A 16,659-nucleotide genomic window follows, 5' to 3' on the forward strand; every position below is an offset into this window, starting at 1 on the left:
GATTTTAAAAGAACGAGGAATGCACCGTTAATTTAATGACTTACATGAGAATAGTTGGAAGTTGTGGAATGCATATGGCGTTATTTTATCAATGTTCAGAGGTGGGAAGCCACCCAAAACAATACATATCTTTTTCACATTTAAGCACAGAGAGGTTAAGTAAGTTAAACAAAACTCATCCTCTTGCTTGGTTTGTGTATTTCTAGCTTGATGAAAATAAAAAGAGAAGAATACCTCAATCACATTGTTGCTTATAATATGTTTTTTAAAAAGCGTTAAATCGAACTAGAAAGTGTAAAAAAATGCAGATTTTTTGTCTTGGAAACTATTCTACCGCGGAAATGCAATTTAAAACATGTGGTTGCTACTGGCAACATTTCGTCTCAGTTGTAACACAGTGGGAGAGAAAAAGAATGTGAGTTAAAGAAAATATATGTTCATTCTTGGGTTAGGTATAAAATTACTGCAACTTTCTAAAAATTAAGTTTAAATATACAGTCAAAAGTAATTGTCAAGAAGAAGAAGAAGCATAAGAAAAAAAATGTCTTCGGAAGAACATGTTATCATCGAAGAAGAAATAAAGGAAGATGGAGAATTGAAAGCTGGTCAAAATAATTTTTCGAAAAAACTTGGTAATGCACTGAGAAGAAGCAAGAGATTAATGTAAGTTAAAGCACAGATTTAGTACGTCCACACTTATTAAAAATAAAGCGAGTTACAAGCAACAAGTTTACCAGGAGAATAATATGATAAACAACTTCTTACAACTTTTTAATATTTTAAAAATTTCTCAACTTTTAGGAGCGGTAGAAAACGACAACAAAGTAAAAACGAGAGCTTAGACAAAGAAAATGTGGCACCTGACAGTACAATTCAAGAAAGTGACATCACAGATGCACCACGTATTGAAATAACAGGTAAAACATCGCTAATTATTTATCAGTTTACCTTTGTGCAAAAAAGATATTCATAAAATTAAATTTTTCAGAAGGTCAAATTAATGTATAGAAAATGCTTCCCACCTTTCTACTGCGAAACCATATTCAACATTCAATAAACCTTCCCTATTCGTTAACATTAATGAAGCTCGCTTTTTAAACTGTAATAACTCTTTTCCCGTATATCTGGTTGATCGAGTTGAGAAAAAGTTTTTACTAAGAGTGCAACAACGAAAGTGGAAAACTTGCTATCTTTAGCCCGCCTTTTAACGATGACACTTATAATAGATAATAAAATTGTCTTTTAACCGCCTGTGCCACTTTGAACTTACTTCGTACTAATGCTTGTTGAAATAAGTCCGACACAACGTGGAAGATACAAACATTGAACCCGGGGCCTGCAATGTTTTTCACCTACATTGCTGTTACTTCCACTTTCCGAAAACATTTTGATTAGTTTTTTATCAAGCCTCGTTTCCATATGTGATTTTAAAACGAGACTGAAAACAACAGAAACCTGCATTACTTTAAAACTTCTTGCTTGTTGACGATTGTACTCATTAATGAGCTTTCCATCTAGTGAAATCCGTGTATAAGACGCACTCATTGAATCCGGATTCTCAGTGCACTGCAATCACACTGGACGATACACAGCGATACAGAGATTTAACAATAGCCCTATCTTCAGGATTTTCTAGCTTTTTTAACATCGGCACGGAACCACCAGGGGTAGCGCTTTTCGACACGATATATTGTCTTTATCGAAACATTATTTACATTTTCGTAGCCAGCTTTATTTTTTTTTATCTCTGTGAATTCTTTAACATTCTTCTTTTTTATATACTATGCGGATCAACCAGGTATATCCTAAAGTACTGTGTGAACAAGGTAGATACGTACAAAAAGTTGACAAAAGCTCATTTTACTTCATAACATATTATTCTCTGTTTCTTCGATTTCTTGTTTTTGTTGTTTATTTTTGCTCACCTTTTGTTGGAACGGAAGTTTGAATCTTCTTCTTGTTCTTTTACTGGTGCTTACAAATATTGTGAAAAAAACATTTTGATGCGTTTTGTTGTAAACATTGTAAAAAATACCAGATGTCCCAGGTTCTCTTGGCCCTGTGCCATTATTACGGAGCGGCTAGTTTTCACCTCCATCAAAATAATCCAAAAAACAAAATGCTCTCGATACAAGGTTGACTGAGAACCAAATAAATATGTGTTTGATTTTATCTCGAGAGAATTTAGGTGTCAATAACAAAAATGAGGGTTGGTGACAGCATGCGGCTTAAAGTCAACTTCAATACCAGGGCCTGTTTTGTTTTTTAAATTTGCACCTATCAATGAGTATAAAGAAAGATCATTTTGAAAAAAAGAATCATGTTATCCTCACCCGAACGGCATGTTGATGGTTTTTACATCGCTCACAATCTTTCTGTTAACAGACCGTGGATACGAGGTTGGAAGCTATGTATGGTTTACCACTGGGTGTTGTTTTGATTTGCAGAGATTGAAAATGTTTTATCTCCATTGTGTGTTTCCTCTGTGAAACATAAAACTTGTCATTGCTATCAACACACGGTACATGACTGTGAAATCGTCGTGTTCAGATGTGAAACGATGTTTGTTTAATGAAATGGATGTTGTTTTATAACAAGGAGTGTGTCCAAAGTTTGAATGGGAAATATAAAACTAAACTTTAAATAAAAAATAAAATTTAGAGTTTGGGAGATCGATTTTGGTTAACAATTAACATCCTTTAAACTTAAAAAAAATTACACACCAAAGGGACTTCAAATAGACAATTTTACAACATGGCCGCGGCATCACCAACTTACAGAAGAATAGTTATGAATTTTTGTTCTTCGTTTGCGGACAAAAATATTTTCAATATGTGACTATCCTCTGTACGATATAAACATCCCTAAGGCCGTTAAAAAAACTTAGTGCATTAATTTTGAAATGTAAAATTGAGAGTAAAGTCAACTCCGTTTCCAAGGTTTAAAGCTCTGGTCATATGTTACATAGTCGGAAGTGGTTGTTCTAATAAATAGTTTTAAAACTATGTCATAAATTTTTCTCCTTCTCAATTAAGGAAGTTGTTGTTTTGATTAAAGGAAGTTTGGCTGCTCTCGTTCGCCGGGTTCAAATATTGTTATCACGCTTACCATGGTAAACGGTAAAATTATATCGCCTTCATTGCCAAGTCTCCACGACAGAGTACCACATATCTAAATTATATAAATAGCTTTTCAAATTAAAAAAGGGAGTGTGGAATCGTAGTCCATAGATATAAAACGTAACAAAGAAACATTTTTTTTTGCTTTGTGGGACAAAAAGCTGACACGATGAGGAATATTCCAGAAAATTCAATTCTGAAAAAGGCAAGCGGAAAAGGTAACTGAGAATGTAATCTTACTTTCATATCGCGATAATAAATTCTCAATTTTTCATTTCGGGGCCTGGTAGATCCCATAGCCAAACCGGACCTACAGCTAAAAGGGTAAGGATAGGGGCAAATATTTTCTTAGCCTAGAGGCCCGGGGTTGCAGCTCGTAAGTCGAAAGTAAAATTCCATGGTAAGCGGGTTGTTGTTTGTTGTACCGACATCGAGTAGATTTTTGTTTTCTGTTCGGACACACTGGCCGAAACAAGGGGGCCATGTTGTTATGTTGTTTAATCGTGGTTAACGTAACCACACTACTGTAAACACAAGAAACAACACGGATAATACACAAATTGAAAGTCAGGAAAGGGAGAAGTAAGTAATTTTTTTAAACAACTCACCAGCCAGCTTATTAATATTCGTGGAAGTACCTAATTTCTTTTCTCTTGATTCGCTTGTGCAACATTACTGATCAGATCTTAGCAGCAAACTAGCTAGCTATAACTATAACTCTATTTTTAGCAAGGTAGCTAAGGGAAGAGTCAAAAATCGATTTTTTTTAAAAAAACGTCATTTCGACGTTCTATCTTCAACATCCCCCCTCCTTAGCAGAAATATCACACTAGTTTTCAATATTGCAAATATACCATATTCCAGCATCTTTTGCGTTCCAATGTTTCGTCGTGCGAAGCGGAAAAGCCTCCATGCAGCCTGGCTGCACTAACTATCTGTAAAAATAGACAAAGCAAATGAGATACCCTATCCTAAAGAAACTCTTTGTTTTTTACATAATAAGGAGTTGAAGGAACCACAGTCTATCGTCCTTCAAAGTATATTCTGCAAATTATCTTCTTCGCAGTGACAACCTTGTAGGCTGTGTTGTGAGCAGTTTGTTTATGTAGCTATATGTCTAGCTATTTTATAATGCGGATTGTATATGTTCCAAGAAACAAGTGTTTTATCGATATTTGTTTACTTCTTTTTAAAAAGAAAAATCGATATTTTGATAAACGTCATGGTCAAAACCCCCTCCCCCCTAGCTAAACGTCGAAATGACGTTTTTTTGAAAAAATCGATTTTTGACTCTTCCCTAAAGGCAAGTTTAGCTACAGGTAGGGCCACCTTCAAAAATATAATTGGTTAGCGTCTCTCGACCGACTCACTTTGAAAGGCTAAAGTCAAGTCGGGGAGTCGGTAAATTTGTAAAAAATAAACCAAACAATCCACGAACAATCTTCGACACGCAACAAAATCCACCATTTACCTTTTCAGCGGTCCTCTGAATTATTTCGATAGGGGACTGCGCTGCACTACTCAGTGCTATATTTTTCTGATTCGCATGGCACTACAGATGCAATATTTTTACTCAGACAGCTTCAGGAAAACTATTTAGGAAAGAGAAAGAATCTCTATTTTGCCTTTGTAGATTTGGAGAAAGCTTTTTATAGAGTGCCACGTAAAGTTATTTAGTGAGCTCTGAGAAAATTAGGTGTGGATGAGTGGCTAGTTACGATGGTACAGTCTATGTACAGCAATGCTAGAAGTCGTGTCAGGATTAACGATTCACTTAGTGATGAATTTAGTGTAAATGTTGGTGTACATCAGGGTTCTGAACTTAGTCCTTTGTTGTTTGTTCTAGTCTTAGAAGCGCTGTTGATGGAGTTTAGAACAGGTTGTCCATGGGAGTTATTGTATGCAGATGATTTGGTTCTCATAGCAGAGTCGATGGAAGAATTAGTTGAAAAGTTTGAGAAGTGGAAGAAAGGACTAGAAGAGAAAGTGCTAAAGGTAAACACAGCAAAGTCTAAAATCATGATTAGTAGCATTGCAGCCAAGTGTGACCTTGTAGTTGGAAAGTGGCCTTGTGGAGTTTGCAGGAAAGGGGTTGGTAGTAACTCAATTTTTTGTTTGCAAGCATTGGGTACATAAGAAGTGCAGTAGTATTAGTGGAAGGTTAAGAGCTGACATTCAGTTTGCATGCAAGCGTTGCAAAGCTGAGATTATAGAGAATGAAGTATTTCCAGCTTCAATGATGTACAACAGTGGCTCGTTAGATATAGTTGAGAACTTCTGTTACTTATAGGTGATACGTTGGACAGTGAAGGGGGTGTTGGAAGAAGTGTTACTTGCAGGATAGGTACTGCTTGGAAAAAGTTCAGAGAGTTACTTCCTTTGTTGACTAGCAGAGTCCTGTCAATTGAGGTAAAAGGTAGGTTGTATGAGGCCTGTATAAGAAGTGTTATGTTGTACGGTAGTGAGACATGGGCAGTGAAGCAGGAAGATCTTGACCGTTTAGAAAGGAATGATATGAGAATGGTTAGGTGGATGTGTAACGCCAGTCTGAGAGACAGAAAGAGTTCAGACGAGCTAAGAAGCATGCTAAGTCTCCGTAGAATTAAAGATGTTATCCATATAAGAAGATTGAATTGGCTGGGGCACTTGGTAAGAATGGAGGAGGATAATTGGATAAGAAAGTGTAGAGACTTGATAGTTCATGGGGCAAATCCCAGAGGCAGACCGAGAAAGACTTGGCAGGAGGTTATAAGGACAGACTTGATACAGAGGAAGTTGAGTTTAGATCTAACACAGTCTAGATCATATTGGAAGAGGGTCATTATTATACCCGTCCAACCCATGCTAGCATGGAAAACGGATGTTAAGCCGAGAATGATGATGATGATGATTTATACGGCATTACAAGCGAAAACCATGGGAACGACATTGACTGACAAAAATTGAACTTGAAACGGAGGCTAAAAATACAGCTGGGGTACATTTAAAATGAATAACAAAATATGGTTGTGAAATATAGTATATTTGTAATTTTTTGGGAAAAATCTTTATCCGACCGACCGACCGACCGACTCACTTTGCCTTTTCGACTTGTTTTTTTAGTAATTTAAAAATACAACTTATTTTTAATATCATATCATGTTTTAAAGGGAACCCAAGGTTAAAATGGTGTGGGGCTATTATAGAGCTTAAAGAGTTGGTTAACAAGTCTTTATATTTTTTGAAAAGCTCTTTTCGTTCTCAAGATATTACCATTTAAAGAATTCAGATTCTGCAACTTGTTTTGCTATCTGAAATGTCTGGTAGATTCACCAATGTAACAGGCCTTACATCCTGTACAAGTAAACATGTACATTAGTTTTGTCATTTTTATTCTTATTATTGTTGATGCTATGTTTATTATCCAGGTATTTATGAATTATTTTGTTATAACTAAACAATCAGGATACAAGTTCTGCTTAAGTATTGTCTCAACTTCATTTTGTTATTTATTTTATATCTCCTTTCTATAAATCATTTAATAAGACCGCATTTGTATGAGAAAGAGATGAAACTTGTAGTTTAGTTTATAAGGATACCAGTAAAAGTTTTTTTGCAATATACAGAGGTTTTCAATTTCTTTTAAATTGACCAGGTCATCTGGACTAAATTGTGGTCCCAAAGATTTTCCTTAAACCTGATTAAATATTTGTTACAAAGAAAACAAAATCTGCTTTTACCTGCATTTTTTAAGTTTAAATAATTTTTTTTAAATGTTTAAACTAATGATAAGTAATTAACTCATTGAACAAGAAAATTGCCGATTATATACATGTTTCAAATTATGATTTTTCAAAATCAATGTCTTGAATTTTTGATTTTTAGAGTCAAATGGAGATGTAGACAAACCAAAACAAAGGAAAGTCAGTCAAACTTTTTTTAGTACTGAAAAACAGATTGAAATTGATGGTAAAAGTAAGTGCATAATATAACGCTTTATAAACACATTGAGTTGTTTTACATTACGTTGTGTTATTAATAAAATTATATCCTGTAATTGCTATTGTATCTCCTACTTCATGTTTTAAATCACCATCTAATATAAGGTATTTCTTATCATTAAACTTTTGATATTAGTAAAAGAAAGTGTTTGATCGGACTATAGAAAAGTGTGTAAACTGAGAGTTCATGTTATTGTTGATGTTTACAAAAAATATAAACAACAGCAGGAAATAAAAACATTTTTTGTTTCTCTTTTTAAATTACAAATACACTCTTTTTGTGTTACATGCTGTGTTTTTTACATATTACTGGATTTGGATGCTCTTCTCCTTCAAGAAAACATCGTAATCTATTATGTTAGTGTTGCTGATAAAAAAGTGAAATATGTTACTGCATTATTTAAGTAGTCATTGAGTTATTCTATTATTAAAAAACCACAATATTGTTGAATTTTTTCAAGTTAGTAGCATAACAGTAAAAGATTGTGTGTTGTAAAGATTTAGATAGTAGAGTTTTAATTATTTCTTATATGTAAAGTCATGTGAACATAGTTTTTCTAATGTTTTTTTGTTTTGTTTAGAAATCAAAGAGGTTGAAGTAACCGGTGAAAAATCACCAGAACCAATAGATATGAAAAAACAGAAAAAGTTAGTTCGCAAAAAGTCACTCGATCATGCTGAACTAAATGTACCATGCAGAGATCTTGGGAGAGCAGACCATGAAGGCTGGCTTCTAAAGAAATGTAAGACTTTTGTAATGATATGATTTGAAATTTGATTTGATTTTTAGTTTTAAGCTTCTTTGGATTATACCGTTGTCATCAAAGGTAAATCTGGCATTTTTTCTGCAAATCAGCTAAACGTTTATTAAGGTATTAAAAGCCTATTCAAATTAGTAGTTAAAATCGTTGACTTGTGTTTTGTGTGTGTGAAAACACACGTAAATAAATGTAAACGAACAAACATTGATAACAGCGTTTTTCAGATGCAAATTTGTAAATATTTTACTTTGTATAAAGATTCGTAAAAATAATAAAGAAAATATGTTGTGCATCTTCAGAAATAAAGACAAAGAAAATGGAGATGAAGATGTATCATCATTCTGTAGAAGATTTTAATCCAATTCTTGTTGTTGTTTTTTTCAGCTGGTGGGCATGGTTTAGTACCAGTTGGTTGGAAGAGATATTGGTGTGTTGTGAAAGTACAAAAAATATACTGTTATAAAACATCATTTGATATTGCGGCTGACTATGCGATTGCTATTCAGAACTATACTGTTGAAAATGCAAATGAAAAAAAGAAAATGTATGTAATTTGTGATGATGCTCTTTTAAACGAATAAGTTCTGTGACGTTGAAGTGAAAAAATTAATATAGATGCTCCCTTCCTTCCTAAATACTGAAAAATGTTTATGGGTAAACCAAGGCAGCTATTCCAAAGGATATATCTCCCAATCGCGAAAAGACGTGAATATGCTTGACGAAGTTAAATCATGTGTTTGAAATATTACTGTGACATAATTTGTTATGATGAGCACAAAAATATTATTTTAGAGCGTTCCGTTTAAAACCAAAAAACGAGGACTCCAAGCTTGCTGTATTTGCAGGAGAATCTGAAGACGAAGTAAACAACTGGATTGAGACTTTAAACAAAGTTTTGTCAGGCGTTGACATATCACACAAAGATGGTATGTACATAACGTTAATGTGAAAACGAGGTCGTGCAGATGTCCCTCAAAATTTTCTGCACTATAAGTATTCTTTAGGGGGATATTAGGGACAAAATTTAAGTTAAACACGCTTTATTTTTATAAAACTACTAATATTATAACCAGGCTGTTTGTTATTCTTATTTTCCTATTATTGTAATCAAAAACCCTGGTATTTTTATGAAACACATTCTTAAGGAAGAAAAAGGGTGTAATGTAATATGAATAGCTAATAATAATGTTAGAAAAACCAACTTTTGTGTATTTATTTTTAAAATTAAACTTCGTGTTTTTCCACTATGCTGAGAAAATAAATTTCATAATGATAGATACAAGAATAATATTTTCTAACCAAATCATTTTTATTAATGTATATTTTTATTGCACTCAAAAATATTTGATGTGTAAGAGATCTACCCTGCAAATTGTGTTCGAGCTATTAAACTATTTTCAACTTCGGGGAAATGGTAGAGATAATTTTTCGTGGTTCACTAGATGAGTGATTTCAAGGGTGGTTCACACTAGTGAGATATTACGAACTTTGACTTAATTTTTCTTGTCTTTCAGTGTTGCTAAAAAATCATTAAAAATGCTAGTGGCAGGGGTCACTGTTTTTATTTGTGTAAATTATTGCACTGGTGTAAGCCATACCTTGCTACTTATCTTAGATTCCATACAGAAAAATTTAGCCAATATACCCCCTGCTTCTACCTTCAGCATAGAAATGTTAATTTGTCGTTATATTCCATTTATTTTTTCCGTTCCAAAGGCGAATATCGTCGCTACAGCTCTGATCGAACAGACAAGCGAGTTTGTAATCAAGGAAACTTTATAACTTTGCGTCTTTAACCCGTACTATATATAACTCGTGTGTTTTTGTGTGAATAGTTTTTTAATTTAATTTATTTACACGTTTTTTTATGGGAACAACTAAAATTGACCTGAGGCTGGCTGCTCTTAGTTCTCGAGCCTTTTTTGAACACGATTTCTGAAATCATCTTTATTTTTGTTCTTACATTTGGGTTTTTTCTCAAATTTCTTTAAATTTTTTGTGTTCATATGAAAATAGGCACCTTTGTTACCAATATGGTGCTCTATAGTTGTGATCATAAACAATGAAGCCATAGAAAAGAAACGATCTAAGGCTCGTGTTCTTATAAAATTGTTCTTATAAAAAAGCGTATTTCGTGTACACCCTAACCTGTTGTGTATTTGTGTTTATCTAACTGTCCTAACAGATAACGAAATACCAGAATATGAGGATCGCAAGCGTATGTATAGCTCTGCTACCAAACCTGAAGATCATCCTGGTCGAAAAAGACAATCCTCTGCTTTTCCTACTGGTAAGTATACGAACGCAACTAACAGGTTTTGATCGATTACTAAAGGTCTATTTACACTGTCACTAATATTAAAAGTTGGTTGCGTAATACCTTTTTTTATAAACAATTGCTAATTTCAGTAAATAATAAATAGAAAAATCGTGAAACCCTTTAAATCATTTGTTTTGGAGGAAGTCCTTCGATCTACAATAGTTCAAAGCGATTTTTAAGTTAAAGAGTCAATGTCTTATAAAAAAAGTTACCGCAACGACAAGAAGGCTGACACTTCACAGATTAATCTCCACATATTTTGCAACGCATACTTTAAAGTGATTGTCTTTTGATATGGCTGTTCATATGAAGGTGAGCTGGCCCGATTGACCGGGCTGCCCACGAAAATACCAAAAATAGCGATGGTTTAACTTCTATTTTTGACTATCGCTGACTCTCTTTCTATCCTACTAGCACGGATTACATTTTTTCGAAGAATCTTTGTAATGTAAATTTACTTTAGAATGCGCTGTAAAATATATAAATAAACTTTCGTGACTTTCTTCAGCTCACCTAACCGTGCCAGCCCGCCTTATATGAACAGCCCCTAAACACTAACGCGGATTTCCTCCTCTTCTTGCGCACTTTAAAGATCCTCCAGTAGAGATTAAACTGCGAATAGTCTCTTCTTAGGTTATGTTCATTATACTTTCTGAGGAGTATACTTTTTTTATGATATGTATTTGTTGAAGATACAAAAATTATGTAGATATTAGTATTTGAGATTTAATAACACAAACACAGGTTTTTTTTTATCTAAGTAATCAACTTTTTTGGATCGATAAATTTCGAAGTTCATTGTGGTTTAACGGAAGCATATATTCTGTATTTTCGCACAGTTTGTAGTGTGTCTGAGTTCTGTGGTCAAATTTTACGCTCTGTGATTATCCCCTGCGGCGACAGTCTATTCTTGCAGAGTGTATTTTACCTCGCCGCACATCGCATATGCTTAGTCGACGACTTTTCACAATTGTTAGTATTAGCCAATAGGAAAATCTTATCGAGAATGGATAACACTTCTGCAATAATATTATTTAATCATTCTAATTGATAATTTACTTTTTTATTGTTACAGAAACTGAAACAACTGGCATGCCAGCTGGTTTTGGAACTCGTACGTCAAGCACTTCACAGCCACGTGTCCGAAAGACGAGTGCTGGTGGCGCACCTCCTGTTTCGTGTCTAGCTGGTGAGAAGTTTTTACTCGCTAATCTTCTTAATAATCACTTAGTGTGATAAATAAAACAATAGCAGCAAGCAGGGAATGATTTTGATAGTCGAATGTTTCATATAAATACTTTCTGCCATTGTCTATATACTAACAAAATCCACTAAGACTTTGATATCGTCCTCCTTGTGAAAACAACGTTTTTCTTAATCTGTTTAGTTGGCTCCATGTTTAAACCACTAGAAGAGCCCACAGATGGAGAGACTCCGACAAACGAAGACGTCCAGTTAAAGGATTTACTGTATAAAGAAGTTGCCGTCACTCCTTCGGACACCCCTGAAACCGATCGAAAGAAACAAGAAGATTTAGATAAACTAAACGCAGAAATCGAAAAATTGAATACAGACATGTTGGTTTTAGACAAAAACGGAGAGCGTAAAGATGGAAGCGAGGCCACGCCTGAGCCAGTACGGAAGGATCCAATATCAACATCTGCGGGCGAGGAACCTGTGACTGTTGATATTAAACGTGAAGAAAAAGATTTGGTAGCGGAGGATTCTGTTCAACTTGAAGTCAAGGATGATTCCGGTGACAAAAAAACAACTAGTCAGTTATTTAACGATTTAGAAATAAAGGCTAACGAAACCCCGTCTGAACCACAAGCGGTGGTAGAGGTGGAACAAACAAATGAGCCAGTTGCAAACGTGACTGTTAGTGTGGATAAAAAGAAACCAATAGAACTGTCAGTTGAAGAATTGCGGGTGGAGGAGACCTCCGAGGCTTCCAAAAATATGGAAATTACAACTGAAGTAATTAAAGCCGAAGTAAAAGAAGAAAACGATGGACCTGTTGACGGACCACCAGTTACTAGCGAATCCACTGAAATGGATGCTGAGATTGTCATCACACGGTTGGAAGAAGAAAAGAAAAAAGAAGAACCAAAGCAGGACGATGAAGAAGCAAGTGTAGAAACTTCAGAGAGGAAAAAAGAATCGTCAAAGGAGGAAAACAAGAACGAAGGGGTCCTAGAGTCAACCGTGGTGACAAGTGAGTCAGTTAGTGCAGTGGAACAAACCGTAGATAGCATTGTGCAGGAAGTATCATCGAGAAAAGACGATAATGAAGGTGTGGTAAGGGATGTCGCTGAACCTGAAACGCAAAACAAAGAATCACTTGAAGTCCTGTCTTCCGAGTCAGTGGAGATTCCAGAGAGTGTTAACGAAAGTCCATCAGGTGTGGAAGAAACAAAGGATGTAACGGTAGTAGTAGACACGAAAGAAGTGACTAATAACGCCGAAGAAACTTCAATCAACACGAAAGAACCTACAGCTATTGCAGATGAGGCGGCAAAGGACGCAGAAGATGGTACAAAAGGTTCCGAAGATACAACAACAACTACTGAACAAGTAATAGTCGACACAGATAAAGTTGCCAAAGCAGTGGAGAAAGGAGAAGTAAAGGCAGAAGAAGAAAAGGAAAAACTCGTTGCAGCTACCAAAAAAGTTGAGACAGAGGTAACAACTCCAGAAGTGGTGGAAGTCAGTGCGAATGGAGGTAAAAACGAAGTTGTCGCTCCGTTAGCTACGAAAGAGGAAGATGAGGACGATAACGTAACTCAAAAAAATGAAACGATAATTACTGAAACGGTAGTTAAGAGCGCGAACGATTCCTCCGAACACACCGTAACGGAAACTCCTTCGCCAGAAATTGCTGTAGTAAATCTTGTTACGAATAGCGGAGATATCAACACTGAGTTATCGGCGGAAGAAAAGAAGAAGTCTGTAGACCTAGGAGAGGATTTGGATATTCCTTCGCTTGATATGGGAGATTCAAGTTTGACTGACGAAATAAATATCGAACTTAATATTAGCAAAAGTAGTAACACTACAGAGAATGCAACAACGCAACCCAATGGACACATTGCTGAAGTATAAACGTATTGTGTACAAAATATAATTGTAAAATTGACTTCTTTGTAACTACATTTTCGCTTTTTTTATCTTAATAATTTGTAATTTTTGGAATCTCGAGAATTATATATACATAGTTATTTGTCAAATTATAAAATTTTAAAATCTATACTTTTTTAAACAAATTTCTTTTAACAACATTTATTGTTTTTTTCTTAACAAATATAGAGAGATATTTTCCATCATCACCGGATTGAGTGTTGATTCCAGTCTTTAACCTCAGGATGATAAGGTGCTTGAAGACTTAAAAATTTTTTGGATGTCTGTGGTTTTTTGTTAACTTCAAAACTTACTTGCCTCTCTTCGTTGTAACTTTACGTAGAATTTATTCATTCACTGTGCGAAGGTTTTGTGTTTAAGTAACCTTATTTACAAATCAATTATTTTTTATCAATTCGCTATCTTTTGCTTGCTGTGTGTGTACTCGTTTGTCTATAATAACGCAGATATTAAAATTCAAATTTTTTGATCTCTGTACGTGTGTTTTGTGTTGCTAACCTTTTGAAGAATTTTGTTTGTTAACGGATATTTTAGCTGCACTACTAAAACCATAAACTTAGCATAAGCATTCCTTCCAAAGAAAAACATTTTTTTGATGAACGAACGAATGAATGAATAAATGAATGAATGAACGAATAAAAGAGCCACTTGTGATGAGAAAAAACTTCGTTTCATTTTCTTGCAAAAATTTATGTATATAATATAATTTTTACTGTGATGTGTCACGTGAGTCTGTCTTATTGTATTTTTCATTGTTTTATTTTATATATTTTATATACATCATAAACTTAGTTTTTCTATCTCCTAACCTCTAAATTATATTTTTTGTCTCCTTTTTTTACAGGTTAAATTAAGGTATTTATTCGAGCTGAGGTGATTTGTTATATTGTTATAGATACTTTATATACATCCAACTAAAGAAGTTTCTTAACTGTTTTGAAAATCCGTCCTTAATTATTTGTTTTATTCATGAAATTGGGGAAATGAGAGGTCGACGTTTACGGATACTTTTTATAAGAAACTGTTGGGGAAGGTTCAAGAAACAGATAAAAACAACGTCGATATTCTGCGCTAAGTCTGAGCATCAGGTTGACGTGTTGTTTCATCACATTTTGTTTATGGTTAAAGTACTCAGATTCTCAAGTGAAATAGGCGTTAACCTGTGGAAAATCTTCGCGAATTTGCCCGTTCTAACAAATAATAGTATATCTCATTCGCTATTTTGCGCGTCAGTAGCACGACAAACAGCTGGAATACGAGTTTTAAGAGCTTTTTATCTTTCCTGCTGGAGAATGTACACTGGGACACACGATAACTGGAATTATTAAAGTTTTGCATGGAACAAAGTTGAATTTATCTTATTTTTGAAATAAACCTGACCGCCATATTAAAAGTTGTCTACATGTCGGAATTCATTTAAACGAAATTATTTGCTTTGAACGCCGTCCAGTTTATAATGTTAACGTCTAGATATCCACTGATTCATTGACGTCTAGATGCATCCACTGGTTCATTAACGTCTAGATGTATCCACTGGTTCATTAACGTCTAGATGCATGCACTGGTTCATTAACGTCTAGATGCATCCACTGGTCCATTAACGTCTAGATGCATCCACTGGTTCATTAACGTCTAGATGCATCCACAGGTTCATTGCTAGGTGAACAGCTGAGCGAATTATCTTATTTCTGTCAGTATTGGACGTGTTCCCAAAACCGAAATCGTGGTCATACTGCCCTGAAAAGGAAATAACACTAATAAGTAAAACAAGATGATTTACATTCGGCCATTTACTAACTTTCAACAGTTGGCCTAACTATTTTTTTACTAGTCAGTAAGGCCTGTGGAGTAATCCACTTAGGCAGAAAGACAATGGAAAAGCGGGGGGTCTGCGCAGAGACAGACAAAATACGGTTATTATTATAGAGACTAGTCGTTAGCCTGTGGAAAATCCACGGGATCCCCCGTCCTTTTTATACCGCATTGCGTGCGTCTCGCTACCTGCGCAGCTAAGCTACCATTTTGCGAGACAAACAGACGGACGGACGGACGTATACGGGTATTATAATATAGACTGGTCGTTAGGCCCGTGGAAAAATCCACGGTGTCGCCCGTCCTTTAAATTTACCCGTCGCAACAAAGTGGACAAAAATATATCGCATTTGGTATTGTGCGCATTTTAAAAATTTCGTGTTTCCGTTACGGGAGGCGGCTCTCGCGGACACAAAGACAAAATACGGCTATTATTAAAGAGATAGATCTTAAAGAAGAAAAAACAACATAAGCTATTGCATACTGATTTCACTTTCAGACGCAACAAGTTCCCTTTGAGCAGTGAAGTTTTCAAAAATTACAATTAAGCAGTTTTAAACTGTGATAACAGCTGTGTTAACAGTAGATGAAGGGAATATATGTGTCGTTTCAGGGAATTAGACAAAAACAATACTATATTAAAAAAAACTGTGAAACGGTCAAAAACAAAAACGAGCAGAAAACGCCTAATATAGCTATATTTTGAATGTTCGCCGTGTCGAGACATCAGTAACATACTTTTGTTTGCTAATTAGAAAGCAGGTTTCGCATTTCGTGATTAATGAATAACCACTACATTGGTCAGAATTCCCCGCTAAAAGAAAGATTGTCCGTCAATAAAGAAGGGGTTGGGTAGGGTGCTGTATGTTTATCTTCTTGTCTTTCAATTCAAAAAACAGGTTTTCCTTTCTTCTTACAATCACTTTATCCAATACTCTCCTATTAAGTAAAGAAAGTACGGAATAGAAAAAGCCAGTTCGTATTCACCTGTTTAAGTTTTGTAAAGCCAGCGCAGACATCCGTGATCTTAATGTTTACCCCCGGAGTTGTAAATTGACAGTTATTATTTTTTTCACCAAAAAATTCCAGTCCAAATTTTAAAACAACGGAGTAGTTTAGATAGCGTTTTAAATATTCATGCACGTGTATTTTTTTTTTTTTTTTTTTGGGGGGGCGGAAGGGGGGAAGGGGGGAAATACACTACGCTCTATTTACATTCGGCCCCTGTTAGGAGATTTAGCATATCTTTGGCAAAGGTTATCCAAAATTTAATGAATTATTTTAGTAATACCTCGTTTCTGCATAATTTTTGGTATAGATATCCAGAAAACGTTTCTTCATAAAATGTTTATAAATAAGTTTTCGCTAAATTTTTCCAACGAGATGGAACACAAACATGTTGTTTCGACCGCCGTGATTTTTTGCATTCAAAAAACAAAATGAGCAGTGGATAAACAAGTTTTTGAATCCTATCTTCGAAAGAAGCGTTTTCAGATGAAGATTCTGGATAGGAGGAATCGGCAGAAGGG

The 16,659-nt window shown here is 34.9% G+C and overlaps 2 protein-coding genes across 3 annotated transcripts in view; both read left to right on the plus strand.

Moving 5' to 3' along the window:
• The first annotated feature begins 229 nt into the window (after window positions 1-229).
• On the plus strand, window positions 230-13,458 carry LOC130645102 (microtubule-associated protein futsch-like). Of its 2 annotated transcripts, XM_057450971.1 has the most exons (9): window positions 230-663; window positions 802-917; window positions 6,984-7,073; window positions 7,681-7,842; window positions 8,245-8,404; window positions 8,653-8,786; window positions 10,046-10,150; window positions 11,256-11,369; window positions 11,568-13,458. In XM_057450971.1, the coding sequence occupies exons 1-9, from the start codon at window positions 542-544 to the stop codon at window positions 13,280-13,282; spliced, it is 2,718 nt and encodes a 905-aa protein (XP_057306954.1). In that variant the 5' UTR covers window positions 230-541; the 3' UTR covers window positions 13,283-13,458. The 2 variants fall into 2 exon arrangements, with proteins under 2 accessions (XP_057306954.1, XP_057306955.1); XM_057450972.1 differs by lacking the exons at window positions 230-663; window positions 802-917 and adding an exon at window positions 3,528-3,701.
• Window positions 3,708-16,659, plus strand: part of LOC130645111 (uncharacterized) — a 28,931-nt gene continuing 15,979 nt past the window's right edge. Inside the window, exon 1 of the mRNA XM_057450987.1 lies at window positions 3,708-5,232. The gene's annotated coding sequence lies outside the window, so the exon portion shown is untranslated. The remainder of the gene's footprint in view (window positions 5,233-16,659) is intronic.

The sequence above is a fragment of the Hydractinia symbiolongicarpus genome, chromosome 5 (assembly GCF_029227915.1).
Source record: "Hydractinia symbiolongicarpus strain clone_291-10 chromosome 5, HSymV2.1, whole genome shotgun sequence".
In the NCBI taxonomy this organism is placed as follows: Eukaryota; Metazoa; Cnidaria; class Hydrozoa; order Anthoathecata; family Hydractiniidae; genus Hydractinia; species Hydractinia symbiolongicarpus.